Here is a 23,119-nt window from a genome sequence, read left to right as displayed (position 1 = left end):
AACGCAAAAAGACCTGGATGTCCACAGAAGACAACAGTGGTGGATGATCGCAGAATCATTTCCATGGTGAAGATAAGCCCCTTCACAACAGCCAACCAAGTGAATAAAACTCTCTAGGGGGTAGGCGTATCGATATCCAAGTCTACCATAAAGAGAACTGCATGAAAGTAAATACAGAGGGTGCACTGCTAGGTGCAAGCCACTCATAAGCCTCAAGAATAGAAAGGCTAGATTGGACTTTGCTAAAGAACATCTAAAAAAGCCAGCACAGTTCTGGAAAAACATTCTTTGGACAGATGAAACCAAGATCAACCTCTACCAGAATGATTGCAAGGAAAAAGTATGGAGAAGGCGTGGAACAGCTCATTATCCAAAGCATACCCATCATCTGTAAAACACGGTGGAGGCAGTGTGATGGCTAGGGTGTGCATGGCTGCCAGTGGCATTGGGACACTAGTGTTTATTGATGATGTGACACAGGACAAAAGCAGCTGAATGAATTCTGAGGTGTTCAGAGACATACTGTCTGCTCAAATCCAGCTAAATGTAGTCAAATTGATTGGGCGGCATTTCATGATACAGATGGACAATGACCCAAAACATACAGCCAAAGCAATCCAGGAGTTTATTAAAAGAAAGAAGTGGAAAATTCTTGAATGTCCAAGTCAGTCACCTGATCTTAACCTAATTGAGCATGCATTTCAATTGTTGAAGACTAAACTTCGGATAGAAAGGCCCACAGACGAACAACTGAAAGCCGCTGCAGTAAAGGCCTGGCAAAGCATTAAAAAGGCGGAAACCCAGCATCTGGTGATGTCTATGAGTTCAAGACTTCAGGCTGTCATTGGCAGCAAAGGGTTTTCAACCAAGTATTAGAAATGAACATTTTATTTCCAGTTATTTAATTTGTCCAATTACTTCTGAGCCCCTGAAATAAAGGGATTGTGTTAAAAAAATGCTTTAGTTGCCTCACATTTTTATGCAATCTTTTTGTTCAACCCACTGAATTAAAGCTGAAAGTCTGTACTTCAGCTGCATTTGAGTTGTTTCATTTAAAATTCATTGTGGTAATGTACAGAACCAAAATTAGAAAAAAGTTGTCTCTGTCCAAATACTTATGGACCTAACTGTAAATAGATTTATGTGGATAATCACACTGTTGAAAAATTACTCATTGAAAATACAAAATTGTGTAATATATTTAAATATTTGATACTGCCTGAAGTAATGCATAATACCATTTTTCATTTATTGATCTTCACCCATTCAGTCTGATTTTCTAACCCACTCTGAACTTTATGGCTGTCCAACGCACGGTGCACTCTTGAACATAACTATACTCATTAATTTCAAGCCTAAATATTAATTTATCAGTTAAGATACGTGTACATTTTAGGCTAGTGGAAAGAGCCTGAATTCTTGAAGAAAAATTCCTCACAATCATGGGGAAAATGTGCATGTTTCATCCAAACAATGAATAGGCCTGATATTTGAGTCTTTAGGAGGTGTTAGGCAACAGTGTTAGCTACTGTTACCACCCTTATTACAAAAGAAAAAGGCATAAATGTTAAAATGCTCACCCAGTCACATTTCAGTATCATGGGCACTGTCTGTGTCAGTGGATCCTAAGCTCAAGTCCAAGATTCCAATGTGGCTTCATTTTATTATTAATCAGTGGCTTGTTCATGCCCCATTTCATATTTGTGTTCAGTTAGTTACTTCTCTCAATGGGTTAAAATAGAATGGGGAATCAGCATATTTCTGTCATAGTGCAAAACGTTTTTTTTTTTATTATGAACTAGCAGACCTCGCGTGCTTCGTTGCAGTTGCTGTAGTTGGAATAATTGCGTATTTACATGCGACTTATAGAGCTTCTTTATATACAACATTTTTGGTTTGTCCTCCTGGAGCCAAAATATATAAATTTTCTCCATGACTAATTCGTGAACATGTTACATAACAAATAGAAACGGGAAATACGGCAACATCGCCAGGAACAACACTAAATGAGATAAAGTAAAAGTCTACTGGGGCAGCACGGTGGCGCAGTGCTAGCGCTGCTGCCTCACAGTTAAGAGACCCGGGTTCGCTTCCCGGGTCCTCCCTGCGTGGAGTTTGCATGTTCTCCCCGTGTCTGGGTGGGTTTCCTCCGGGCGCTCCGATTTCCTCCCACAGGTTAAGTGAATTGGTGATTCTGAATTGGCCCTAATGCGTTACTGTGGGTGTGTTTGTGTGTTTACTGCGGTGGGTTGGCAACCTGCCCGGGATTGGTTCCTGCTTTGTGTTGGCTGGGATTGGCTCCAGCAGACCCCCGTGACCCTGTGTTCGGATTCAGCGGGTTAGAAAATGGATGGATGGATAAAAGTCTACTAAACACTAAAATAGTATTTAGCAGTAAACCGCAACACCGCCGGGAACACTGGCACACCACGTCTACTTAACACTAAGTAGAAACACTAAAGGAAAAAATACTATTCAGTAAGTACTGCGTCTAGTAAACAGTAAATCAGTAAAGGACTAAACACTTAAGGAAAAAGAACGGCAAGACCGCGTCAGCTGTGGAGCTCAGTTCGGAGCGAAATGAAGTGAATGAAATGAGGTGAATGGAGGGGAGATGATCACGTGACTCCCCCACCCGCCTTAACTCTCAATCCCTCCACAAACAGTCTCTCGGATACCAACTCTCCTTTATATAAATCAGTAAAGGAGAGAGGACTAAACACTAAGGAAAGAACGGCAGGACTGCGTCAGCTGCGGAACTCAGCAGAGCTCAGCTCGGAGCGAAATGACGTGAATGGGAGGGGAGATGATCATGTGACTCCCCCACCTGCCTTAACTCTCCATCCCTCCACAAACACAGTCTCTCGGATCCCAACTCTCATATATATGTATATGTATATGTGTGTGTGTGTGTGTGTGTATATGTATGTGTATGTATATATATATATATATATATATGTATATGTGTATGTGTATGTGTATGTGTATGTGTATGTGTATGTGTATGTGTATGTGTATGTGTATGTGTATGTGTATGTGTATGTGTATGTGTATGTGTATGTGTATGTGTATGTGTATGTGTATGTGTATGTGTATGTGAATTAGATGCATTTTTAACCATTTACTCTCTTGATATCTTCCTTTAAAAATCAATTCACAAAACCATGCACATTCCATCATACCACTCTGTTCATCATCTCAGGACTGCTTTGGCAATGAATATAGGGAAAGAAATGAGAGCAAAATGTTAAAAAATGCTCGGGGAAAAATAAGCTATGCCTGTATGTAAAACTTAAAATATGAAAGAAGAGTATTCATAGATGACACATTAAATACAAAAAACAAAGCAAGATCCTTGTTTTCAATAAAGCTGAGAGTCCAATTTTGAGAAGTGCACCTTGGCCAAGTTTATAGAGCCACTGATCTGTGCGATCAAAATGATAGCAAGTGTACAGAAGATGAAGAACTTCCTGGTCTTTTGTTGTTCATCTGTGTCAAGCCTGAGTTTAAGATGTTCTCAGAGTCACTACACAGGCATCTATACTTATTTAAGAAAGCTAACATTTTTTCATACTTTTATTTTAGATAATCTGTGAAAAATCAAATATATTTTTTACCTATTTGTAGCTTCTGCCTGCACTGATTAAACGTGGAAAATTCTGACATGTTAACTTGACCCTGTAGTTAAGACATAGTAGTTTGGATAATGGATGGATGGATAACTAGTTTAGAATTTTGTCTCTATATACTGTGTTTTATGATGCTATTTTGAGATCAATAAAGTATTTATGTAATTACCATTTTTATCTTTATTGATCATTTTTACTTTATTGTATATCTAGACATCCAAGCAGAGCTTTGAATCCACCTTTTAAAAAATATTATAAAAATAAATTGGATTGGACAAAATAAATTGACAACAGAAGTGAAACATTAAAATATGCTAGAGGTAATACAGTGTTACATCAGTCAGTTATTGTAAACGTTTAGCATTTAAGTATACAATGCATACAACATGCTCTGCCTAGGGATGATTTGGTTTTATTAGCTATTCTGCGTGTTTTTCTCCATGCCATGTTTTTCCTGAGTTCGGATTTGTTCTTACCCATATATAGCAGCATCCATGATCACACGGATTCTCATTGCTTCTTGAAGCTTCTTCAAGGCCAACTAAAGGAAACGCTTTTTGACTGGCCAGATAATAAAGTACGGCAAGGAATGACCAAAAAATCAGAGCGAATTTTAAAAGAAAACCAGTGTGCTTACATAAACGGTAAGTGTTTTTGCATGTTTGTCTTGTAAATTTTTTTATTTTTTTTTATGGAAACATATGGATTAACTTATCCCAGGTACTTAAACACTTTTGCATTACAGTGTGGCAATGGTTGTGGATTCAGTCTTAACAGTCTATCACTGGTGTTTAATCTAACATGCATATATTAAAAAAGAGGAGATTCATTACTGATCAAGGCACCAGAGAGAGATATGTGCTTTGTATCGGTCAAGCATGCTAACAAAAATGTAATTGTACTCTGGAAATAAAGTTGAACTTGAACTGACATCAATGAATATCCATGCAAAAATAGAATGTACAGACTTTATAAAGTCAAGAAACATCTCAAACTGAGCTCTCATCTCCTGGATCAGCAGCACAAACTATTGTACTAACTTGTTTTCAATTTCATTAACTAATCAAAATAGATTTTTTTTGTATGGTTAAAAAGATTTATAATATCTTCTATTTGTCATGTATAATGGTTTTTATTTGTGCAGTAGATCTATGGCTCAGAAAAAATGTTCTAAAGCTGTGTTTCTCTGATAGCAGTCAGAAGAAAAGATTATAATGTTCTGTGTGACAGACTGTCCTCTAGTACAATATTAACTTATCTAAAGAGACAATGAATTGAGCCGTGAAATCTGTCCATAGGTGCTTTCATTAACCTTTTAAACTTTCACTTGAGATGGAAGAAAAGCACAGTAGCTGACGCAGGAGATATCTAATTTTTAAGTTGTCTGTTGCAAGTTGGATCAACAGTGAATTTAATCATTAGACTTAGCAATCAACCACTAGATAATGTACTGCATTTCATCAGTAAGCTTTAATGAAAGGATATAAAACAGCATTATATTTATGGTTAGGTTCACAAAATTGTATTGTAACTCTTTGTTGTACCTGTTACAGTCTGTGTGAACAATGGGAGAGTTCAGTTTCAATAAACCGGTATGGGTTTACAAAAGGGACACATATTCCTTGTCAAATATGCCTGAGCCTGCGAAATGCCCAAAAGAAAAATAGGAAAGTGTTAATGAAACCAAAAGAAAGTAAATGACCAAATTACCAAATTATGTCAGCTTTCTTAAGTATTATACTTTTGTTTCATTCTGAATATGCTAACCCTGGGTACAAATAGGAAATTGAAAACTCGGACTATTGCTTGCACTGTAAATAGTACAAGCAAATTAAACTTAGAAATGAGTGGCAGTACTTTACATTAAGTATGTGTGCATGTTAACCCTTTTCTCGTGTGACAAATGTGATTACAGTTTTGGTTGGCTGCAAAAAGAGATCTCTCTGCTGGTTTAATGGACATTTTTGGGTTGACCTTGGATATTTGTTTGCTCCCAAACCCTCCCTGTTTGTTTGCTTCCTGTTATTGGAACAGAAAGGTTAGTGGCCTGATACCTTCCTAGAAGCCAACCTACTCCAGCTATATTCTGTTTTTAGTATGATGTAAACTTTAAACAAATCTCTTTAAAATGAGTATTTAATAACCCATGTCTGCATTAATTATTCTCCTACACCCCCAAAGATATGCAAATTAGGTTAAATATCAACACTAAATTGTGCCTGTGTAGTGTGTGTGTGTGTGTGGTGAGAGAGAGAGTGGGCCTGGCAATGGATTAGTATTCTACCCAAGGGACTGGAACTAAACATTTTTTGTTTTTAGAAATCATTTTTTTTTTCTCTTCAGTACAAAGCTATAGGGAACCAAAGCTTAGTTCAGAAGAATCCAGCTTTATAGGGGACACCAATCCATTATACACCTTGTTAGTTGGCTGCAAATAACGGCATATTTTGGCACTTATATTCCTTGTAAAAACCTGATATAAGTGCAGACAGAACATGTAGGCTCCATTTTTCAGATGAACTCAGTATTCAGTACTTGCCATTTAATAAAAAAAATAATCTGCTTTAGATTAACATCTAATCCACATACTTTTCTTATCAGGATGTCTTTTCTTAGTGTTTAGTCCCTGAGGGAATTTGTCTTTTTGCATGACCTTTGGGGGTCAGAGTGCTGGGTCAGCCATTGTACGGCACTCTGGAGAAATTTTCTTGTTAATGGCCATGCTTGAGGGCTCAATGGAGTAGGATCCCTTCTGGCAGTAATTGGATTTGAACATTTGTTAAAACAATATCGAGTTAAAAGCTAAGACCCCATGGTGTTCATTTAAAAATGGCAAGTGGTTTCCTGTGTTTTGTATTTGCGTATAAGAAGTGGTGTCTTACATTTGTGTGAAATTTATCCAGTAGCATTTAGTGATGACAAAATGATGTTCAGTCTACCAATTTCTTGGGCATTATTTAGTAGTACCTGCTTATTCATTTATTTTGCATTTTACTTTGACTGAAAACACTTGGCTTTGTTTCCCTTTAACCCTTGATTGCACTTCACTGGAAGTTCTTTTGAATCATTTTTGTTATTTAGACGGCAAATAAGTGCACAATATATAAACATAATCTTGTATGTCTGAAGCCATATGATTATAGCTGTGAGAGCTCCTTTTTCATATGGCAGAAACAAGTATGTAAGTATTTTGTTTTCAGGCTATAAGCTGCTTACTCAAGTAAGGCTGACTGAAAGGACAGCCAACTGACACTGAGCCTTAGTCATCAGCTTGTCACATTCTCTAGTTAGAAAATAATTTATGAAATAATAAACTGTCACAGTTGTTGCTGCTATTGTGAAAATGAACTGCAGCACGGCAACTGCTTACCACAACACAAACATGTTTTTATTTATATTCTTACTGCTTAGTTTCAAAGAGATCACTATGAAAGTCTTTTTCTCACATCAAACACATCACAACCGATTATTTATTTTTAAGCAATATTTCATCTTGTAGAAATCGCTTTCTGAAGTGAAATTATGGTGCTATTAGGCATTTTGTTGCATCCGTGTAAAGATCTGGAGCACTCTGTGTAATATTCTTTGTGTAATCTCATTAAAAACTTATCTGCCTTTTGTCAGATTTGTACTCGGTGATGAAGTGACCTCACTGCATGTGAATCATGGGTTTATACCCTTGTCTAGTCATCATCTGAGTGTATTTTGAATGTTGTCACAGTGTCTTTGACATTTCTGTTTTTGCTTTGGTTTCCTCATACATCACACAGTTGTGTATGTTAACTAAGGGAAGGAACACTTGATCTGCTATGAGCCCTGCAAAGAACTTATTCCCCAACTAGTTTTTTCCTGACAGTAGGGCCACTTGTTGATCAGAACATTTTGCAAACCTCTTTCCAGCCACCATTTCACTGAAAACCTTAACAAAAAACAAAAAAACGCTGCCGTTATGGAGCACCATGCATTATAGAGTAATTACAGGTTTATTGGTTCATTACTATCGCATGTATAGTGTACTATGAAAATTCTTACTGACATTTGTATTGCAAGGTCTGCCGGCCCCTTGGGTCCTCTCCCCTGGCATACTGAGCTGCAGTGTCCCCAGCAGTGTGAGACAGATATTTTATTTGAGATACCTTCTCAAATAATTGTTGGGTGTGTCCTTGTTCCACTAATGTCTTGCTAACAGGGCACCCGTTTACAACAAATATAAGGATTTTAATGCAATAAATCAAGAATGACTTGTTTTTCTAGTGTATGTTTGATGAATGGTTAGGCTTTCCTATTTTATTTCTGTTTCTTTTAGTTATTGTGCTCATAAAACTCTTCATAAGTAGGAACATCATATGTGGTATACATCTCTGTACAAAGGCCAATAATAGTCCTAGATAAATATAGAAAAGGGTTTAACAAACACTGACAGACAACATTTGTAAAAAAGGTTTAACCAACCAACCAACATTCAAACTGCAGTTAAAATAAAAATAAAGGTACCGGTATTAGACTTGACGACTATCATGTGCCTGTTCTGTTTTGTACTAATTTACAGGACAGTCTGTGCTGAACCTTACAGGTGACATTTTAAAAGGACAGTCAAGTTCTCATTAACACATTGACAGCTTTTCTTTTAAACAAGATGTGCTGTAGTAAGTAAGCCTGCCTGACAACTTTTTGAGATGAGTGGCAATATTCAGAAATACTTAGTCAAGTGGAACACGGGTTAAACTATCAGATAAACAAGAGCAAGACACAGGAGGACTTATCCAGTTGCAAAAAATTGTTTCAAATTATAGGCCAAGGTAGAGACAAGGATAAGGACCTTAAAGGAGAACACTACTACTCTTTCAGTCATCTTAAAATAGGACTTTAGAAACCTTCATATCTCAACTTGATATGTTAGAGAATAAGGATGGATGAGTTTCTTGAGTTGAATCACCTGTTCTTATCACAATTATTCTAATGTCAATTAAAGATATTTAATTATTTTAATTAACTTATTAGAATGAGGAAATGAATCAACTTTGTACTTGTACTTTATAAATGGTTTTGGTGCAAACCTGTACTATAAATGCTTGTAAGCTTTTATTTGGTGGAAGCACTAATATGAGGTATAATTAAATAATTAGGATTGGAAGTTAGACTGTTCACAGTATCCAGTGTACGTAGGGAGCTACTTGATCACTTTCAAAAATTAAACTGATAAAAAAAAATTAAATCCTGGAGTGCATAGGTCACAATTCTAGAAAAATGCTTCAGCATTTATTTACAGTAAGCTTGAAACAAAATACTCTCTATGGAAAACTTTTATATGTGTGTTTAACTACTTAGCGGGTGTTCGTGCCACGCTAAAAATGACAGATTGTTTATGTGACTGAGGAGGAAAGATTAAGGTGACTATTCTAGCATAACCAGAGTTTTAAAATAGCTTCAAATTATTCAAAATCAGGAATTAGATAATACGATAGCTGCAAATGCTTGATAGCACAGGGCGAGTCAACATTATATTAACATTTGAATGGCAGAAACAATTTATTCACCAAACATTTCATATCTGCAAGATTTACAGGAATGTCTCAGCCTTTTCGCCATCATGTTCAACACATGTACCATATGTGTCACATAAATTGTCCACAAAAATTGTATATGTATAAACATAGCAGTACCCTTAGTGTTAACATAATTTTGACCCATCCTGTATATTGCCTAACTGGAATATGAAAGGATACCTGTGGCACTGATACTGTGTATCCAAACATTAATATTGACTGATGAAGTAGATTCAGCTGCATTCTTTCAGCTTAATGGTGAATCACATACTGGATGACACCAATGGAAATTAAGGGGACGTATGTTTAGGACTGAAGCCAGGAAGCATTTTTTTACTCCAAGTGCTGTGGCAATCTAGAGAAAGCTACCAAGACATATAGTTGTAGTTGAAAGATAAATCCTGACAACCTTTAAGAAGTATCTGGACGAGATACTGGGACAGCTTAGCTAATAGTTAAACAAATGAGCCTGATGGATTGAATGGTCTCCTCTTGTCTGTCATATTTTATATATTGTGATGTAATTTTTTTACCCAGTGTAATTCTGTAAAAATAAACTACTGTTATGTGAATATCAGTTTACCCACAGAAGAAAAATTCAAAGGCATTCTATTTTAAAACTTTGGTTACTAATGCATACTGTATATGTTCCAGGTATATATTAAATGTTTGTTTGATAAAAATGAAATCTTATATATAAGATGGACAGTTGTATGTATTCAAACCTGACCATATCTATAGTACAGTACAAGTCCCTTAAGTCATATTGTGTGTTTTTATCATTTTTTTTAATCATCATTCTTAGCACATTGTTTAGATTTTCTATCTTTTTCTTGTAAATTATTTATTATTTTGATTCATTATTCCTGTTGCTCACTTGGGTACTGAGACTTTGTAACATTTTCTTTGTCTGTGTTAAAATCTCATTGTGATACATCTGAGTCTGATTCAACAATAATATGCAAAACGCTGTCTATTGAGTATTTTGGTTTGCACATTCGCTTCACTTTCTCATCGGATCCGCCTTTAGCTCAGGCCGCCAGAGCCTGCATGAACAAATATTCAGCACTCAACGTTGGAATATGGGTTGCATATGAATAATGTCTAACATCTGTAATGTCCTGTAATCTCAGAGTCTTCCATTTCAACTTTGTCTTATATTCCATGCATTCTCCAGTCTATGCAGATACATCTCTTGAATGTTCCTTCCTGCCTGTAGTAACCTACACATTCTCTATACCTTGTGAGTTTGTATCTGCTGGAGTCAGTTATCCATTGTACTTGTTAAATTACTTGGTCTCCCATTAACTTACTGCAAGGGTCAGGTTATTTAAAGTAACAGGACCTTTCTCCGTGGTTCCCAACACTACAGACAAAGTACTGGATGTTTATGCTTTTTTCCAGCCTTATAATTAAAGAGCTTCTTTCCATCCTGCACTTCTTCACTGCCAAGAAACTTTAGCAATTTTCAGTAGTGCAGGATCAGAGTGTAAAATGAAAAGTTACATGTGCAATAATTTATTTCTTGTTGCATTCTTTATCGTATTCCTCTCTTATAATTGTGCATATGTGAATAGATCATCTGCATATTGTGTACATCTAATTTTTAAAATACAAAGATTTGGAAATTGGGCACATTTGAGTCAAGATGATAGTATATTACAACTGTTAATCTTTATAGTTGAGTTGTGAATGATTTAGTGTTTGTTATTCTGTATCCTGTAATCTAAGTACTAATCAGCTGTTGTAAGTATTATGTCACAAAATCAGATATTTGCTTGAAAAGATCTTGTGATTTATTACAGCTTAATCTGGTGACCCTTACAGGCACGTCAAAACTTTGATATTCATGTCTTTTGAACTACAATGTAACCTGTTTATTGTTTAAACAGTATTTTGTCTGATAAAAATAAAATTTTAAAAACTGCTTAAGTTGACAGAAATGAGTCCAGCCTTTTGAAAAACTGTAGAACTGAAGTGAAAGTACCTACAATTCTTTTTTTATGATAGGTAAATTACTTAGCCATTTACAATTTAACCAATTATATCTGATAGCAGTTTTTTTTTTTTATTTTAACTGTTGAACCATTTCCAGAATATCAGAAGAGTTGTTCCATGAGTTTTATAGAATTTTTTTTAACCCCATAGAACAGAATATACAGTATTGGGATGACTTAACATCTGATACAAGCGAACTTGGCATCCATACAAAGAGCCCCACAAGTATAAACAGTGTGCCAGTATAAGAATATTTTTCTTGAACTCGGTGCAGTATTCCACCAAACCTGGCTTGTTAACCCCTTTTCACCTAACTTTTGCAAATTTCAATGTCATGTGTAAAGGTCCCCAAAGTACAATTCTAATGCAAAAAATGAAGCACTGCATTTAACATCAGCACCTGTCAAATTTGTCAAATTCCTTAAAGAGAGAATACCTGCTGTTTAAATATCCATGAGCTGCCTTATTTGTGCCTTTGTAAGTCACTGCCATAATATTCTTTCAACATACTGGTTATGCACACATGGAACAAAGTTAATATTGTGTCTAGAAATGCAGCACTGCTGCCCATAGTACATTAGAAGGCACACATCCCACTGTGTTCTTTAGTTTTTAAAAAAAAAAAAAAAAAAAAGCTGGCAGTAATAGCTTGTTACACTGAAGTAATGATTGGGATGGGATAAGGAGAGGAGTGGGGGAAGGGTGCCACGTAGACTAACCTAATTGTTTTTACTGCTGCTTACAGATTCCATTGGACTACACCGTGTTGAAAATGTCAGTCACACAGAGCAGGCTGTAAGCCTGCACTTGTACAGCCCACCCTTCAACCACTGTAACATTTTCGATCAGAGGACGGGACACAAAAACACTGTGAAGATGACATTCTGGAGCAAATTTGGAACAAGAACCCCCTTTGTACGTAAATGCTTTTGATTTGGCTGTATTCACTAGTCAATCATCTTGATTCTCAGTGCCTTCATTGACATTTTATGATTGTTGTATTTAACTTCTTTCTGTAGTCTGGAGTTTTCTCTGTCAGCAATTGCATTATGCAATAGTGTACATGTGGAAAAGTTTCTTTGAGAGGTCTGCTTCTAATTATATGTTAACCACATGGCTAACAGAGTGAAACATATAAAGTTTCTGCATTTTTTAATTTAGGTTGTGCAGGATGTTTAAAAATATATGAACATTTTAGCAAAAAATATAAACTCAAAAATTGATGTTTAATCTGCTTCATGAATCAGTAATGTAAAGTGAAGGAGCAACACTTCAGAACTAAAGAATTTATGTAAAGAAGTGAAGTGCAGACATTCTATCAGGTATCTTGATGAAAGACTTGTGCACAATTGTGTCTTAGTGCAGACAGAGCCTTTTGACTTTAACCATTCAATACTCCATACAAATTGTTGCTTTTATGTTTGCCAGACATATACTTGTTTAAAATTATGCAAAGGACATGCAGTTTATTTCATAAGATGATGATATAAGTAAGGTACACCAGCCACAGGGGATGCACAAACCAGTGTGTTTCTTCGCGCCGGTCCCAAGCCTGGATAAATGGGGAGGGTTACGTCAGGAAGGGCATCCGGTGTAAAATTTTGCCAAATCAATATGCGGACATATGATCGACTGGGGCAAACCCTAATGGGAGTAGCCTAAAGAAGAAAAAGAAGAGGATATAAGTAAGGTGTAATGCATCCTGTCTCTCTTAAAAAATGTATATTTAGATTATTATAGACAAAGTATACCTAAATGCAGTATAGTGGTATAGTACTGCCTCAGTTCTCAGCTTAGCTTCTGTCGATGCAGGATCTCCACATGTCTCTGTACATCTTCTTTAGGTTCTTCAGTTTCTTGCCACATCCTAAAAATAAGCAGTCATTCTCGTACATGCTGAATTCAATTCAGGGTCACTTGGACCTAAGCATAACCAAGAACAAAATAGGAAACATCCTTAGACAGGACACCAGTCCATCAAATCAATCCTTCACACATCCTTACCCAGTCTCAGACTGGGTGGCCAGTTGACCTGACCTGTACATCTTTGATGTGGGAGGAAAACCCATGGAGACACAGAGGAGAAAAGGTAAATTCCACAACCTGGACAATAAATTAGTTTTGGCATTTAAACCTATGTCATTGGTTCAATTCATGAAGCAGCAGCATTAACCACTATTTGCCTATGAAACCCTTAAAATATGTGCATGTTAGGTTAATTTGGAAGAGGAATTGGATATAATTGAGTGAATGTGCCCAGCAATAGACTGGTAGACTCCTGTCTTGCAACTAAGACTTCTAGGATGGGCTGTAGCTCTCCATGACACTGATAAGAGTAAATGGTTTCAACAGATGGGTCCGCAGCACTGGGGCAGAACAGGCACCAATTGCAAATAGCCCTTATCACTCTCAATTAGTCTTCTATTAAATCTGTGAGTGTGGAAGTCAGATTTTTTCAAACTTAACAGAAAGGAGTTAAATAAATTATTTGTTTACAGGTCCAATCAGAATGGACCCATAACATAAATAATATAAGTGGTTACCTGTACTTTTGTTGTATCAAATTGGCCAGAATGTATTGGAATTCTACAAAACTATACCCGTTTTGTTGAAGAATTACTGAGAAGGGAACTCCCACATTATGCAGTTTAAGGAAGTTGCTTTTGTAGGAGGAGGGGGATTTAATATATAAATTCTTGTCCAGTTTGACAATGTAAGGATCAGAGAGTACACTGCAAAAAATGAAATCTAAGCAAGTGAAAAGTATTTACATTATGACATTAAATATTGTTTTCCTTATTATAAGAATTATTGACTTGTTAAAAAAACTTTTAAAAAGCATTTACAATTATCTAGCATGCTTTAAGAGATCTTAAGTAAGTTTTACTTACCCCATTGGCAGATTTTATTGCTAAGTAAAAGCTAAACAACTGTCATTTAAATATTTTTTTTTTTTTTTTGTCTAGTTTTTGCATATGCATTTTTTGCAGTGTGGGATCTCACCCTGACTCTTTAACCTACATGCCTTAGCTATTAAGAGAGGCTATGGAACATCTAATCCATTAGTCGCACTTGAGCCAACTCCAAGCCCAATAGTGACACCTCTGAACTTTCTCCAGCAGTGTTTCACATTATTTCTTAGATATGATCTTATCTACCACAGATGTACATTATGTAAACAAACTTTAGACAAATGCGTAAGAAAGAAGCATCCGAGTAATGTTGCAGACTCACATTTCCAAAGTCCAAATTCTTGTATGGCTACAGTCTGTAATTGTTTGGGCATTTCACCAATGTCTGTATGGGTCTTTTTCTGTTTCGGTACCAAATCAGGTGTGTTTTTGGTTAAACGGTGAAAGAATCAATGTGAGTGTGTTCAACTGTGTCCCAAGGTGGTCTGGATTCACAGCCAAGTTTGGTTACTGTCCTGTACCTAAAGCTTCTTGACTAAGCTGTAGACTGTAGAAGCCAGAACTAGAGTGTGCGTGTTTGCAAATGAAAACGTGGGTGGACTTGAGCAACCTGCCACCACTCTTTTGCTCTTTTTTTTTATTTTCTCAGGCGGTCTTCCAGCTTTCTTTAACAGTGATGGTTTCCCATTATTTTTGAACATTAGTTTCTGGTCCAATATCTATTTACCCTTGCCTATTATGTCTCTTTTTTTTAGTTGCTATATCCAGATGCCATACTGGGCTTTTGGCCTTAACAAGTGCCTGAAGCTCTAAAAGCAAAATTTTATTGAAGTGGTATAACATAGGAATGGTTTTACAAGTTTAAACACTTGCCTCTCAAAATATTACAAAACTATCATGAATTTATCCCAAGGACAAGTCTGCATTCCTACAAAAATCAGTAGAATAAAAATAACAGCCACACACAAAGGTGGGAAAAATTTCACCTTTCAGCTTACAAAGGGGACTGTGCTACCCACCAATTCATACATATTATGTGTTGTGGCCAGGTGCAGGATTGATGAAGCAAGAAAAATAGGGGTATCAACTGGGTTGTCCTGTTTATTGCACTGGGGCACAAAAGGCAAATAAAAAAATTCTCTTTGGCATGTACTTCTCGTTATGTAGTGTATCAAAATAAAGAGAAGAGGCTTGCTGATCTGGTTAGCCAAGGTCACAGCTGTAGCGGAGCTTCTTCCAACAGCTCACTTGTGCCAGGAATGAGGGTCAGGCTTTTATGGAGGCTTAACTGGGAGGCACAAGGTCAGTTGCCTTCACTAGACAGTTTTCCTGCACTGTGAGGAAAAAAGGAGATGACAGTGTTAGCAATAGCATCCTCTCTCATCCCACAGTGGAGAACCTGTGAGGAGGTCCTCTGACGCACAGTGACAGTGTTAACTTTTCACGATTCAGTGCTACATGAAAGCAATGTTAGAAATGGATCTCCAGAGGTGGTGGTTATTTCACTCATCTAGCACAATTATTGTTTACCTGATAAAAGATTTGATTTTGATAAGCTTACAATGTGCACTTGTTAAGAGTAGATTTCTCAGCAGTGTTACAAAGTGTTTCTTCATGTAGATAAAACTACAGACACATGGAATACATTTCTAAGTAGTGTGTTAAGTAGCAGTGCCTTAGGGACTTGATGTTTTTTTTTGGAAAAAACTGGAAAATAGGTCTGGCAAGCCTTGTTTGGCTGAACAGTCTGTTCTAGTCAAAAATGTTCTAATGTTTGCCGGAGTTGCCGTCCCTTCTTTTACTTTCACTTTGTGTCCTTTAAATTATATCCTATTCACAGAACATGACAGTGTACACCAGTAACAGCCTCCTGTTCATTGAAATCCACCCCATATGCTTTTCATTAAAAAGAAGAGCTTTATTTAAATGTCCATGGAGATAAAAAGCAATAGATACAAATGTAGAAGGAAGGTAGAATTTGACATCTACTTCCATTGTTCACCTCCATGAAAATAACTGGTAAACTGCATGGAGTTACACACAGAAATGCATCACCTTCAGCCTTATCATTATCTAAGCATGTCTGTGGTGAGACAGTGAGACTTTAAAATGTATATAAAAAATTGATTCCTATTGATGGAACTGTTAAAGTGTAAAACTCCCTTTTCTATGTTGTGGCAGTGTTCCAAGACCCTACTCTCTGGGTGAAATGAAGACTCTTTGCATACCCAATAAAAGTGTAAGGATGCATAATGTATGAATGGCTGGTTTATTCTGAACTCACAACAATGATCTTTATACAGTTGTGGTAGGCCAAATTAGAGAGGTGTCAGCTGCCAACTCTGGTGGGAAAGCAATGTAATCTCGAACAAAAACAAGGCGTATGATGCTTGGTAACTTGGGGATGCGCTAGGAAGCTTAAATAACATTTTGTTTTTTTGGGAAGCGCATTCTTTCCAGTAGCTTTCTTCTCAAGCTGTGTCACAAAGGAGGGCATTTAGAGTTGCTGTTGGCTTTGCTGATTTTTTTTAATTTATGAGTTTACAGTTCAGATTTGTACTTTTTTTGTTCTACTTTGTGAGTTGGTACTTTAAAAAGAAATTAATAGGTTAGGCTTATTTTTCAGAAGTTTAGACCACAGTGTTAATGCAGGGCATGAAAAGTAAATACATTTTCATTAAAAAACTTGAAAAAAGATTAGCGCTTTTTTTTTTTTTTTCAAAATTAATGAGAAGATAAATAAATCATAAAATGTCTTCAACTTGTATACTTATTTTTATAAATGTTCCTTACTGAATGTCCAGAGCAGGTAAAATGATGATGTAGAAGTGCCTCATGACTTTAATTTTTTTTTTGTCTTTATTGCTGTACAATGTTGACATTAAACATAGAGAACAAGGTAGACTCCTCAAGCACAAAAAAAGAAATGGCAGTTCAGTGTAATGGAAACAAACACAAAGCTTAAAAACAGGCAAGATGCCCAAATTGCTTTGCCATGCAGCTATAAGTCACCTATTTTCTGACTAGGTTCTAACATGGGTTGGTTTTGTTTTGTTTTTTTAATATTAGCCATTTATAAAAAGGTAGCTGGTAATACAAAACATGAAGTGCAAATTCCAAAAGAAACTTAATGTGGAACAATGCATGAGGATTGTACATCAGATGTTTAAAGAACTCAGAACTTGCAGATACAAGAAACTGCATTTTCATAAAGTATTCACTTCATGTTCTACCAGTTGTTTAACTGAAAACAAAGCAGCAAATTAAATACAAGCAGAAATTTATTTGTATACACAAAAGAAAAACTCCTTTGCCATGATCTTTTCTGCACTTGTCTACACAGCTTTTCGCTGATACTATACCTGGTTAGTTCATGTAGCAGTGCAGGCATTGGGGGATCTAACTTGAAACCTTTAAGTTACAGCCCCAGTTTACCTGGATAGGCAGTCTGACACTAGGTAGAGTTCCTTCATGCATTAATTTTCATCAGTAAGTGGGCTGACATTCTCACAGTGTGGGTAGGAACTTGCATGTTGTAGAAAATTACAAAACAGGTTATCGGTTGAGTTTCTTCAAAGCTAGGTAGCTCCTTTTAACATTACGGTAATTTTTTTTTACAACCTAAGGTAATGCAGTCTTACAAAATGAGTTGACCTTCAACCAACCCAAGTACAGTAGGTGGTTTCATACTTTGCACAGTTACAGCCTAGGCTAACTCATAGAGGAGGGTGGGATAACCCTGTTTCAGTGTGGCCAGGCACAAATTATGCAGAGTTTACACTCATGGTAGCTGGCAGCAGTAATTGAGTTCATCCTTATCCTGCCCAACTAGACACCTCCACATTAGGTTACAACCCAGATTGACTCACATAAATTATGAAGAGTTTCTCTCGCCACTAGCTGGGCAGATTCTTAACCCGAATTTTCATTTTGTCAATATAGAGAATTACAAATCAAATTAACTTACACTGATAGTGACACTCAGCCCAAGCAGACACACTTACACTATGCAGAATTACAAACCAATATGCCACACCAAAGTAGGTGTATTAACCAACACTCCATCACAATTGACAATATCACATCATGCATGGTGTGAAAGGATCAGACTCGACACACTTAAAATGGTTTGGGGCAGCCACCCATATATTATCCCTGGCTGCAATGGGTTTGTCGTAAGACAGAAGTGCCTTTGATGGAATCCAGACATGAACTCACTGAGGTCTGATAAGATGGAGGTTTTAACTAGAAAAACCAGAAGTGGCGTATGGGGAACTGGATGTGATCTTCGTTTGACATCATCGTAGGCATCAGAACCGGAAGTGACATCTTCAACGATGAGTCAGACCGGTTTTCCTGCGGCTGGCCTGTAGAGATAACAGGAGAAGGGTTAGTGCACCCCGCCACCCCCGGCCTGGCGTGGAATTATCTTCACTTGGTCCATACAATGTCCTCCTACTCGCACATACGTGACAATGGTTAAAACCCACTTTGATTACATTCATTAGCTTGGCAGGTCCTCTTCAAACCTTTGAAAGCCCTGGAGCTGCAGTCAAGGCTGGAGTGCTAATGTAAAACCACTTTTAAGATGTTTATCTGGTACAACTAACTATCTTCACACCATAACACAACTTTTTTAGCTGTTGCGATTGACCTTCATTTTAAAATCCCACTCAAAATTTGAACAACATGCACCGTGACATAAATTTTAATATATCATCCACAAAAAAAACTTGTCCTCCTCATATTCAAGGTCTTGATGTTGCTCTCTCAGTCTCCTGCCTCTAGTGATACTTTTGCCTGTCTGTCTTCCATCCATATTGTGAAGTTGTTTGTCCCACTACCTCACCCTAGGGAGGTGAAGACTCTCTACCTCCTTGCTTCTGTTCTGTAGAATTTTTGATACTGTAAATAAAGAAAAAATAAAAATAGGACTATCGACCTACTGTATGCAAATGTTAAAGACGCATACAGTGCCACCCCGCTGCCTGCGCTTGGGAAAGCAGATCATAACCTGGTTCTGCTTCAGTCTCACTACAAACCAAGAGTGAAGGCGCTACCTACAACCACACGATCATTCAGGAAGTGGTCCCCTGAGGCAGAGCAGGCTCTGAGAGACTGCTTTGGAACTACAGACTGGGATATACTGCTGGGGTCACATAGTGAGAACATTGAAAAAGGCTGTTGACTGCACAACTGATTACATCAACTTCTGTATGGACATTGTAGTTCTAGTAAGAACAGTATGCTGCTTTACTAACAACAAGCCATGGATTACAAGTGACATCAAAGGCCTTTTGAACCAGAAGAAAAGGGCTTTTAAAGACGGTGATCAGTGTGAGCTCAAGCGCGTGCAGAAGGAACTCCGAGTCCAGCTCAGGGCAGCGAAAGAGCAGTACAGGAGAAAGCTGGAGCAGAAGTTGCAGAATAACAGCATGAAGGAAGTGTGGGATGGGATGAAGATTATCACTGGCTGCAGCTCGACGCGGGGTGCCACCATCGAGACAGACGTGGAGAGAGAAAACCAAATGAACAACTTCTTTAATAGGTTTGATCAACCTAACCCACTCTCACCTCGGAGTACTGCATCCTCCAACCATCCTTCTGCTGATACCAGCATAGGTGAGACATCCCCACCCACAATTACAGCAGCCCATGTGAGCAGAGAGCTGAGAGACTTGTGCCAGCAAAGCAGTGGGTCCAGATGGTGTATCGCCACGACTGCTGAAGGCCTGTGCATTGGAACTGGGGAGTCCTCTACAGCGCATCTTCAACCTGAGCCTGGAACAGGGGAGAGTCCCAAGGCTTTGGAAAACATCTTGTATCACCCCAGTCCCAAAGGTATCACGTCCTAGTGAGCTGAATGACTTCCGGCCTGTTGCTCTGACGTCACATCTGATGAAGACCATGGAGCGGCTGCTGCTTCACCACCTGAGGCCACAGGTCCGCCACACCCTCGACCCTCTGCAGTTCGCATACCAGGAGAAGGTGGGAGCGGAGGATGCCATCATCTATATGCTACACCGATCCCTCTCCCACTTGGACAGAGGCAGTGGTGCTGTAAGAATTATGTTTTTGGACTTCTCTAGCGCCTTCAACACCATCCAACCTCTGCTCCTTAGAGACAAGCTGACTGAGATGGGAGTAGACTCACACCTGGTGGCATGGATCGTGGACTATCTTACAGACAGACCTCAATATGTGTGTGTTGGGAACTGCAGGTCTGACATTGTGATCAGCAACACAGAAGCGCCGCAGGGGACTGTACTTTCTCCAGTCCTGTTCAATCTATACACATCAGACTTCCAATACGACTTGGAGTCCTGCCACGTGCAAAAGTTCGCTGATGACACTGCTATCGTGGGCTGCATCAGGAGTGGGCAGGAGGAGGAGTACAGGAAGCTAATCAAAGACTTTGTTAAATGGTGTGACTCAAACCACTTACACCTTAACACCAGCAAGACCAAGGAACTGGTGGTGGATTTTAGGAGGCCCAGGCCCCTCATGGACCCTGTGATCATCAGAGGTGAATGTGTGCAGAGGGTGCAGACCTATAAATATCTGGGAGTGCAGCTAGATGACAAATTGAACTGGACTGCCAATACTGATGATCTATGTAAGAAAGGTCAGAGCCGACTATACCTTCTTAGAAGGTTGGTGTTCTTCAACATCTGCAACCGCCAGGCGGTTGTGGCGAGTGCCCTCTTCTACGGTGGTGTGCTGGGGAGGCAGCATAAAGACGAAAGACGCCTCACGCCTGGACAAACTTGTTAAGAAGGCAGGCTCTATTGTAGGAGTAAAGTTGGACAGTTTAACATCTGTGGCAGAGCGACAGGCATTAAGAAACTCCTGTCAATCATGAAGAATCCACTGCATCCACTGAACAGTGTCATTTCCAGGCAGAGAGTAGCTTCAGTGACAGACTGAGGAGATCGTTCCTCCCCCACACTACGCGACTCTTCAATTCCACCCTTAAATGCTAACATTACTCAAAGTTATTGTCTGCTTTTACATGTATTTTTATTACTATTTAATTTAATATTGTTTTTGTATCAGTATACTGCTGCTGGATTATGTGAATTTCCCCTTGGGATTAATAAAGTTTATCTATCTATCTATCTATCTATCTATCTATCTATCTATCTATCTATCTATCTATCTATCTATCTATCTATCTATCTATCTATCTATCTATCTATCTATCTATCTATCTATCTATCTATCTATCTATCTATCTATCTATCTATCTATCTATCTATCTATCTATCTATCTATCTATCTATCTATCTAAACCAGTACCTAAAGCCCACCCATAATGAACCAGATAGGCCTTTGAAAACAGACTTATAGCTGGAATGCAATCATTAAAAAAAAAAACGCTTTGGTACAATGCAGTGATGTTTCTCTTGATGCCTTTGTTCTTTGTTTTATTTTACTTTTTTTTTTCTTTTAGGAATCCACTGTTGCACAAGAAAACAATTGAGGAACCAGATGGAGTTGTCCTTTTCCAACAAGCAATAACAGAAATTTAAATCCAGAGGAAAAGAAAGTGTGCTTTATGAGCAGTACAGGAAAAAAAATAATAAATGAGAGAGTAGATCTGCAAATCCATGGCGATAATTAGAGCAGCGTTATTACATCACTTTATAATCCTAACTAATGCTGATTAATGGACACTGTCTAACAAAATAGTGGCATTAGGATCAGCAGAGAGATAGATCTACTCTTTGTTTTTTAAGCTCTAAGAAACACTCTGTCAATGCCAGAATTCTTTTGTATCTCTGACCTGTATAATTCCACTTTTGTACTGTAACAGGGAACAACAATATTCAGTCAGTTGATTGTGCCTCCCTCCAATGAAACAAAGTCCATGAAATGTTTCACTCAGTTTACGTTAAATTAAACAGGGCAATACTGTCAAGCGCCTTTGTTCAGAAAAGGGATATATATTATGTGTTTCTTGTAGATTTGTTGATTGTGTCAAAACACTAATATACTGTCCTTCTGTATTAAGAGAACTGCATCAAAATAAACTGTACAGGTTGATTATGTTACAACATCATTTTTAAGTAAAAAAAATGTAATTTTTTCCAGTATTTTAAATTAGGTGTAATAAAAGTGATGGATACATTTTGCCTTTGCAATAAAAAGATTTGTCCTTTTCATTCCATTTTACTTTAACTAGGTATGTCCTCATTAAGGGTGGCTAGTACTGCTGCCTTATGGTGCGAGTTTCTGCATGAGTGGAAATAAGGTGTTCACTCTACATTGGCTTTGCTTAAGTGATGGTGGCTGTGTGTGCATAAAGGTGCCTTGTTATAAAGTGGCATCCCATCCAACTATGCCTCCTTTCATTCACGCAACATTTACATTTTAGTGGTTGTCAAGTATATACTGTATCCTTTTATCAAACATTTTTAATGCCAAAATGTTTTTTTATGTCTTTTGTAATATTGAATTATGTACCCTTTTATATCATGGCTGTTTTGCCTGAACCAGTGAACATAATGTACATTAAGCTTTTAGGTATAGCAATATCAGCAGGCTAGGCTAATCATTCTAATTATTTTTGAAGATTTCATGATTTTGATTTTAGTTTAGACAATGTGAGTGCTGCTGCCTTGCAGTAAGGAGGCCTAGGATTTGCATTCAGAGTCCTCTCTGTGTGGAGGTTGCATGTTTTCCCCATGTTTGTGTGGAGACTCTTGGTTCATCATGTCCAAACATATGCATGTTAGGTGAATTGTTGGTGCTAAAGTGTGTGTTTGGTGTGTGCATGTGTGTTCATTCTGCGATGGACTGGCGCGCCCTGTGCAGGGGTTGTTCCTGTCTTGCGTCCTATGCTAGCTGGGATAGACTCTAGCCCCTCCCACAACCCTGGTCTGGATTAAGCAGGTTTGAAAATGACGTGACATTTAGATGATCTGTTATTAACAAAAAGACAGTAATATTTTGTACTGATAAAGAAGAACATTTGCTCTTTGACCTTTCTTCATATACAGTATTATGATTTTTGGAAATGATGAACCTAGGT

At 37.7% G+C, this 23,119-nt stretch overlaps 1 protein-coding gene across 3 annotated transcripts in view; it reads left to right on the top strand.

Moving 5' to 3' along the window:
* Positions 1-22,220, top strand: part of cdo1 (cysteine dioxygenase, type I) — a 36,821-nt gene extending 14,601 nt beyond the window's left edge. For all 3 annotated transcript variants that reach the window (XM_039758956.1, XM_039758955.1, XM_039758957.1), the window contains 3 exons: positions 4,116-4,273; positions 11,919-12,088; positions 21,539-22,220. In XM_039758956.1, coding sequence (XP_039614890.1) covers positions 4,116-4,273; positions 11,919-12,088; positions 21,539-21,568 — 358 coding nt within the window. In that variant the 3' untranslated portion in view covers positions 21,569-22,220. The remainder of the gene's footprint in view (positions 1-4,115; positions 4,274-11,918; positions 12,089-21,538) is intronic.
* Positions 22,221-23,119: the final 899 nt, after the last annotated feature.

Source organism: Polypterus senegalus, chromosome 7 (genome assembly GCF_016835505.1).
Source record: "Polypterus senegalus isolate Bchr_013 chromosome 7, ASM1683550v1, whole genome shotgun sequence".
NCBI lineage: Eukaryota > Metazoa > Chordata > Cladistia > Polypteriformes > Polypteridae > Polypterus > Polypterus senegalus.
The sequence above is the reverse complement of the archived record's forward strand: the minus strand, read 5'-3'. Positions and strand labels throughout refer to the sequence as shown.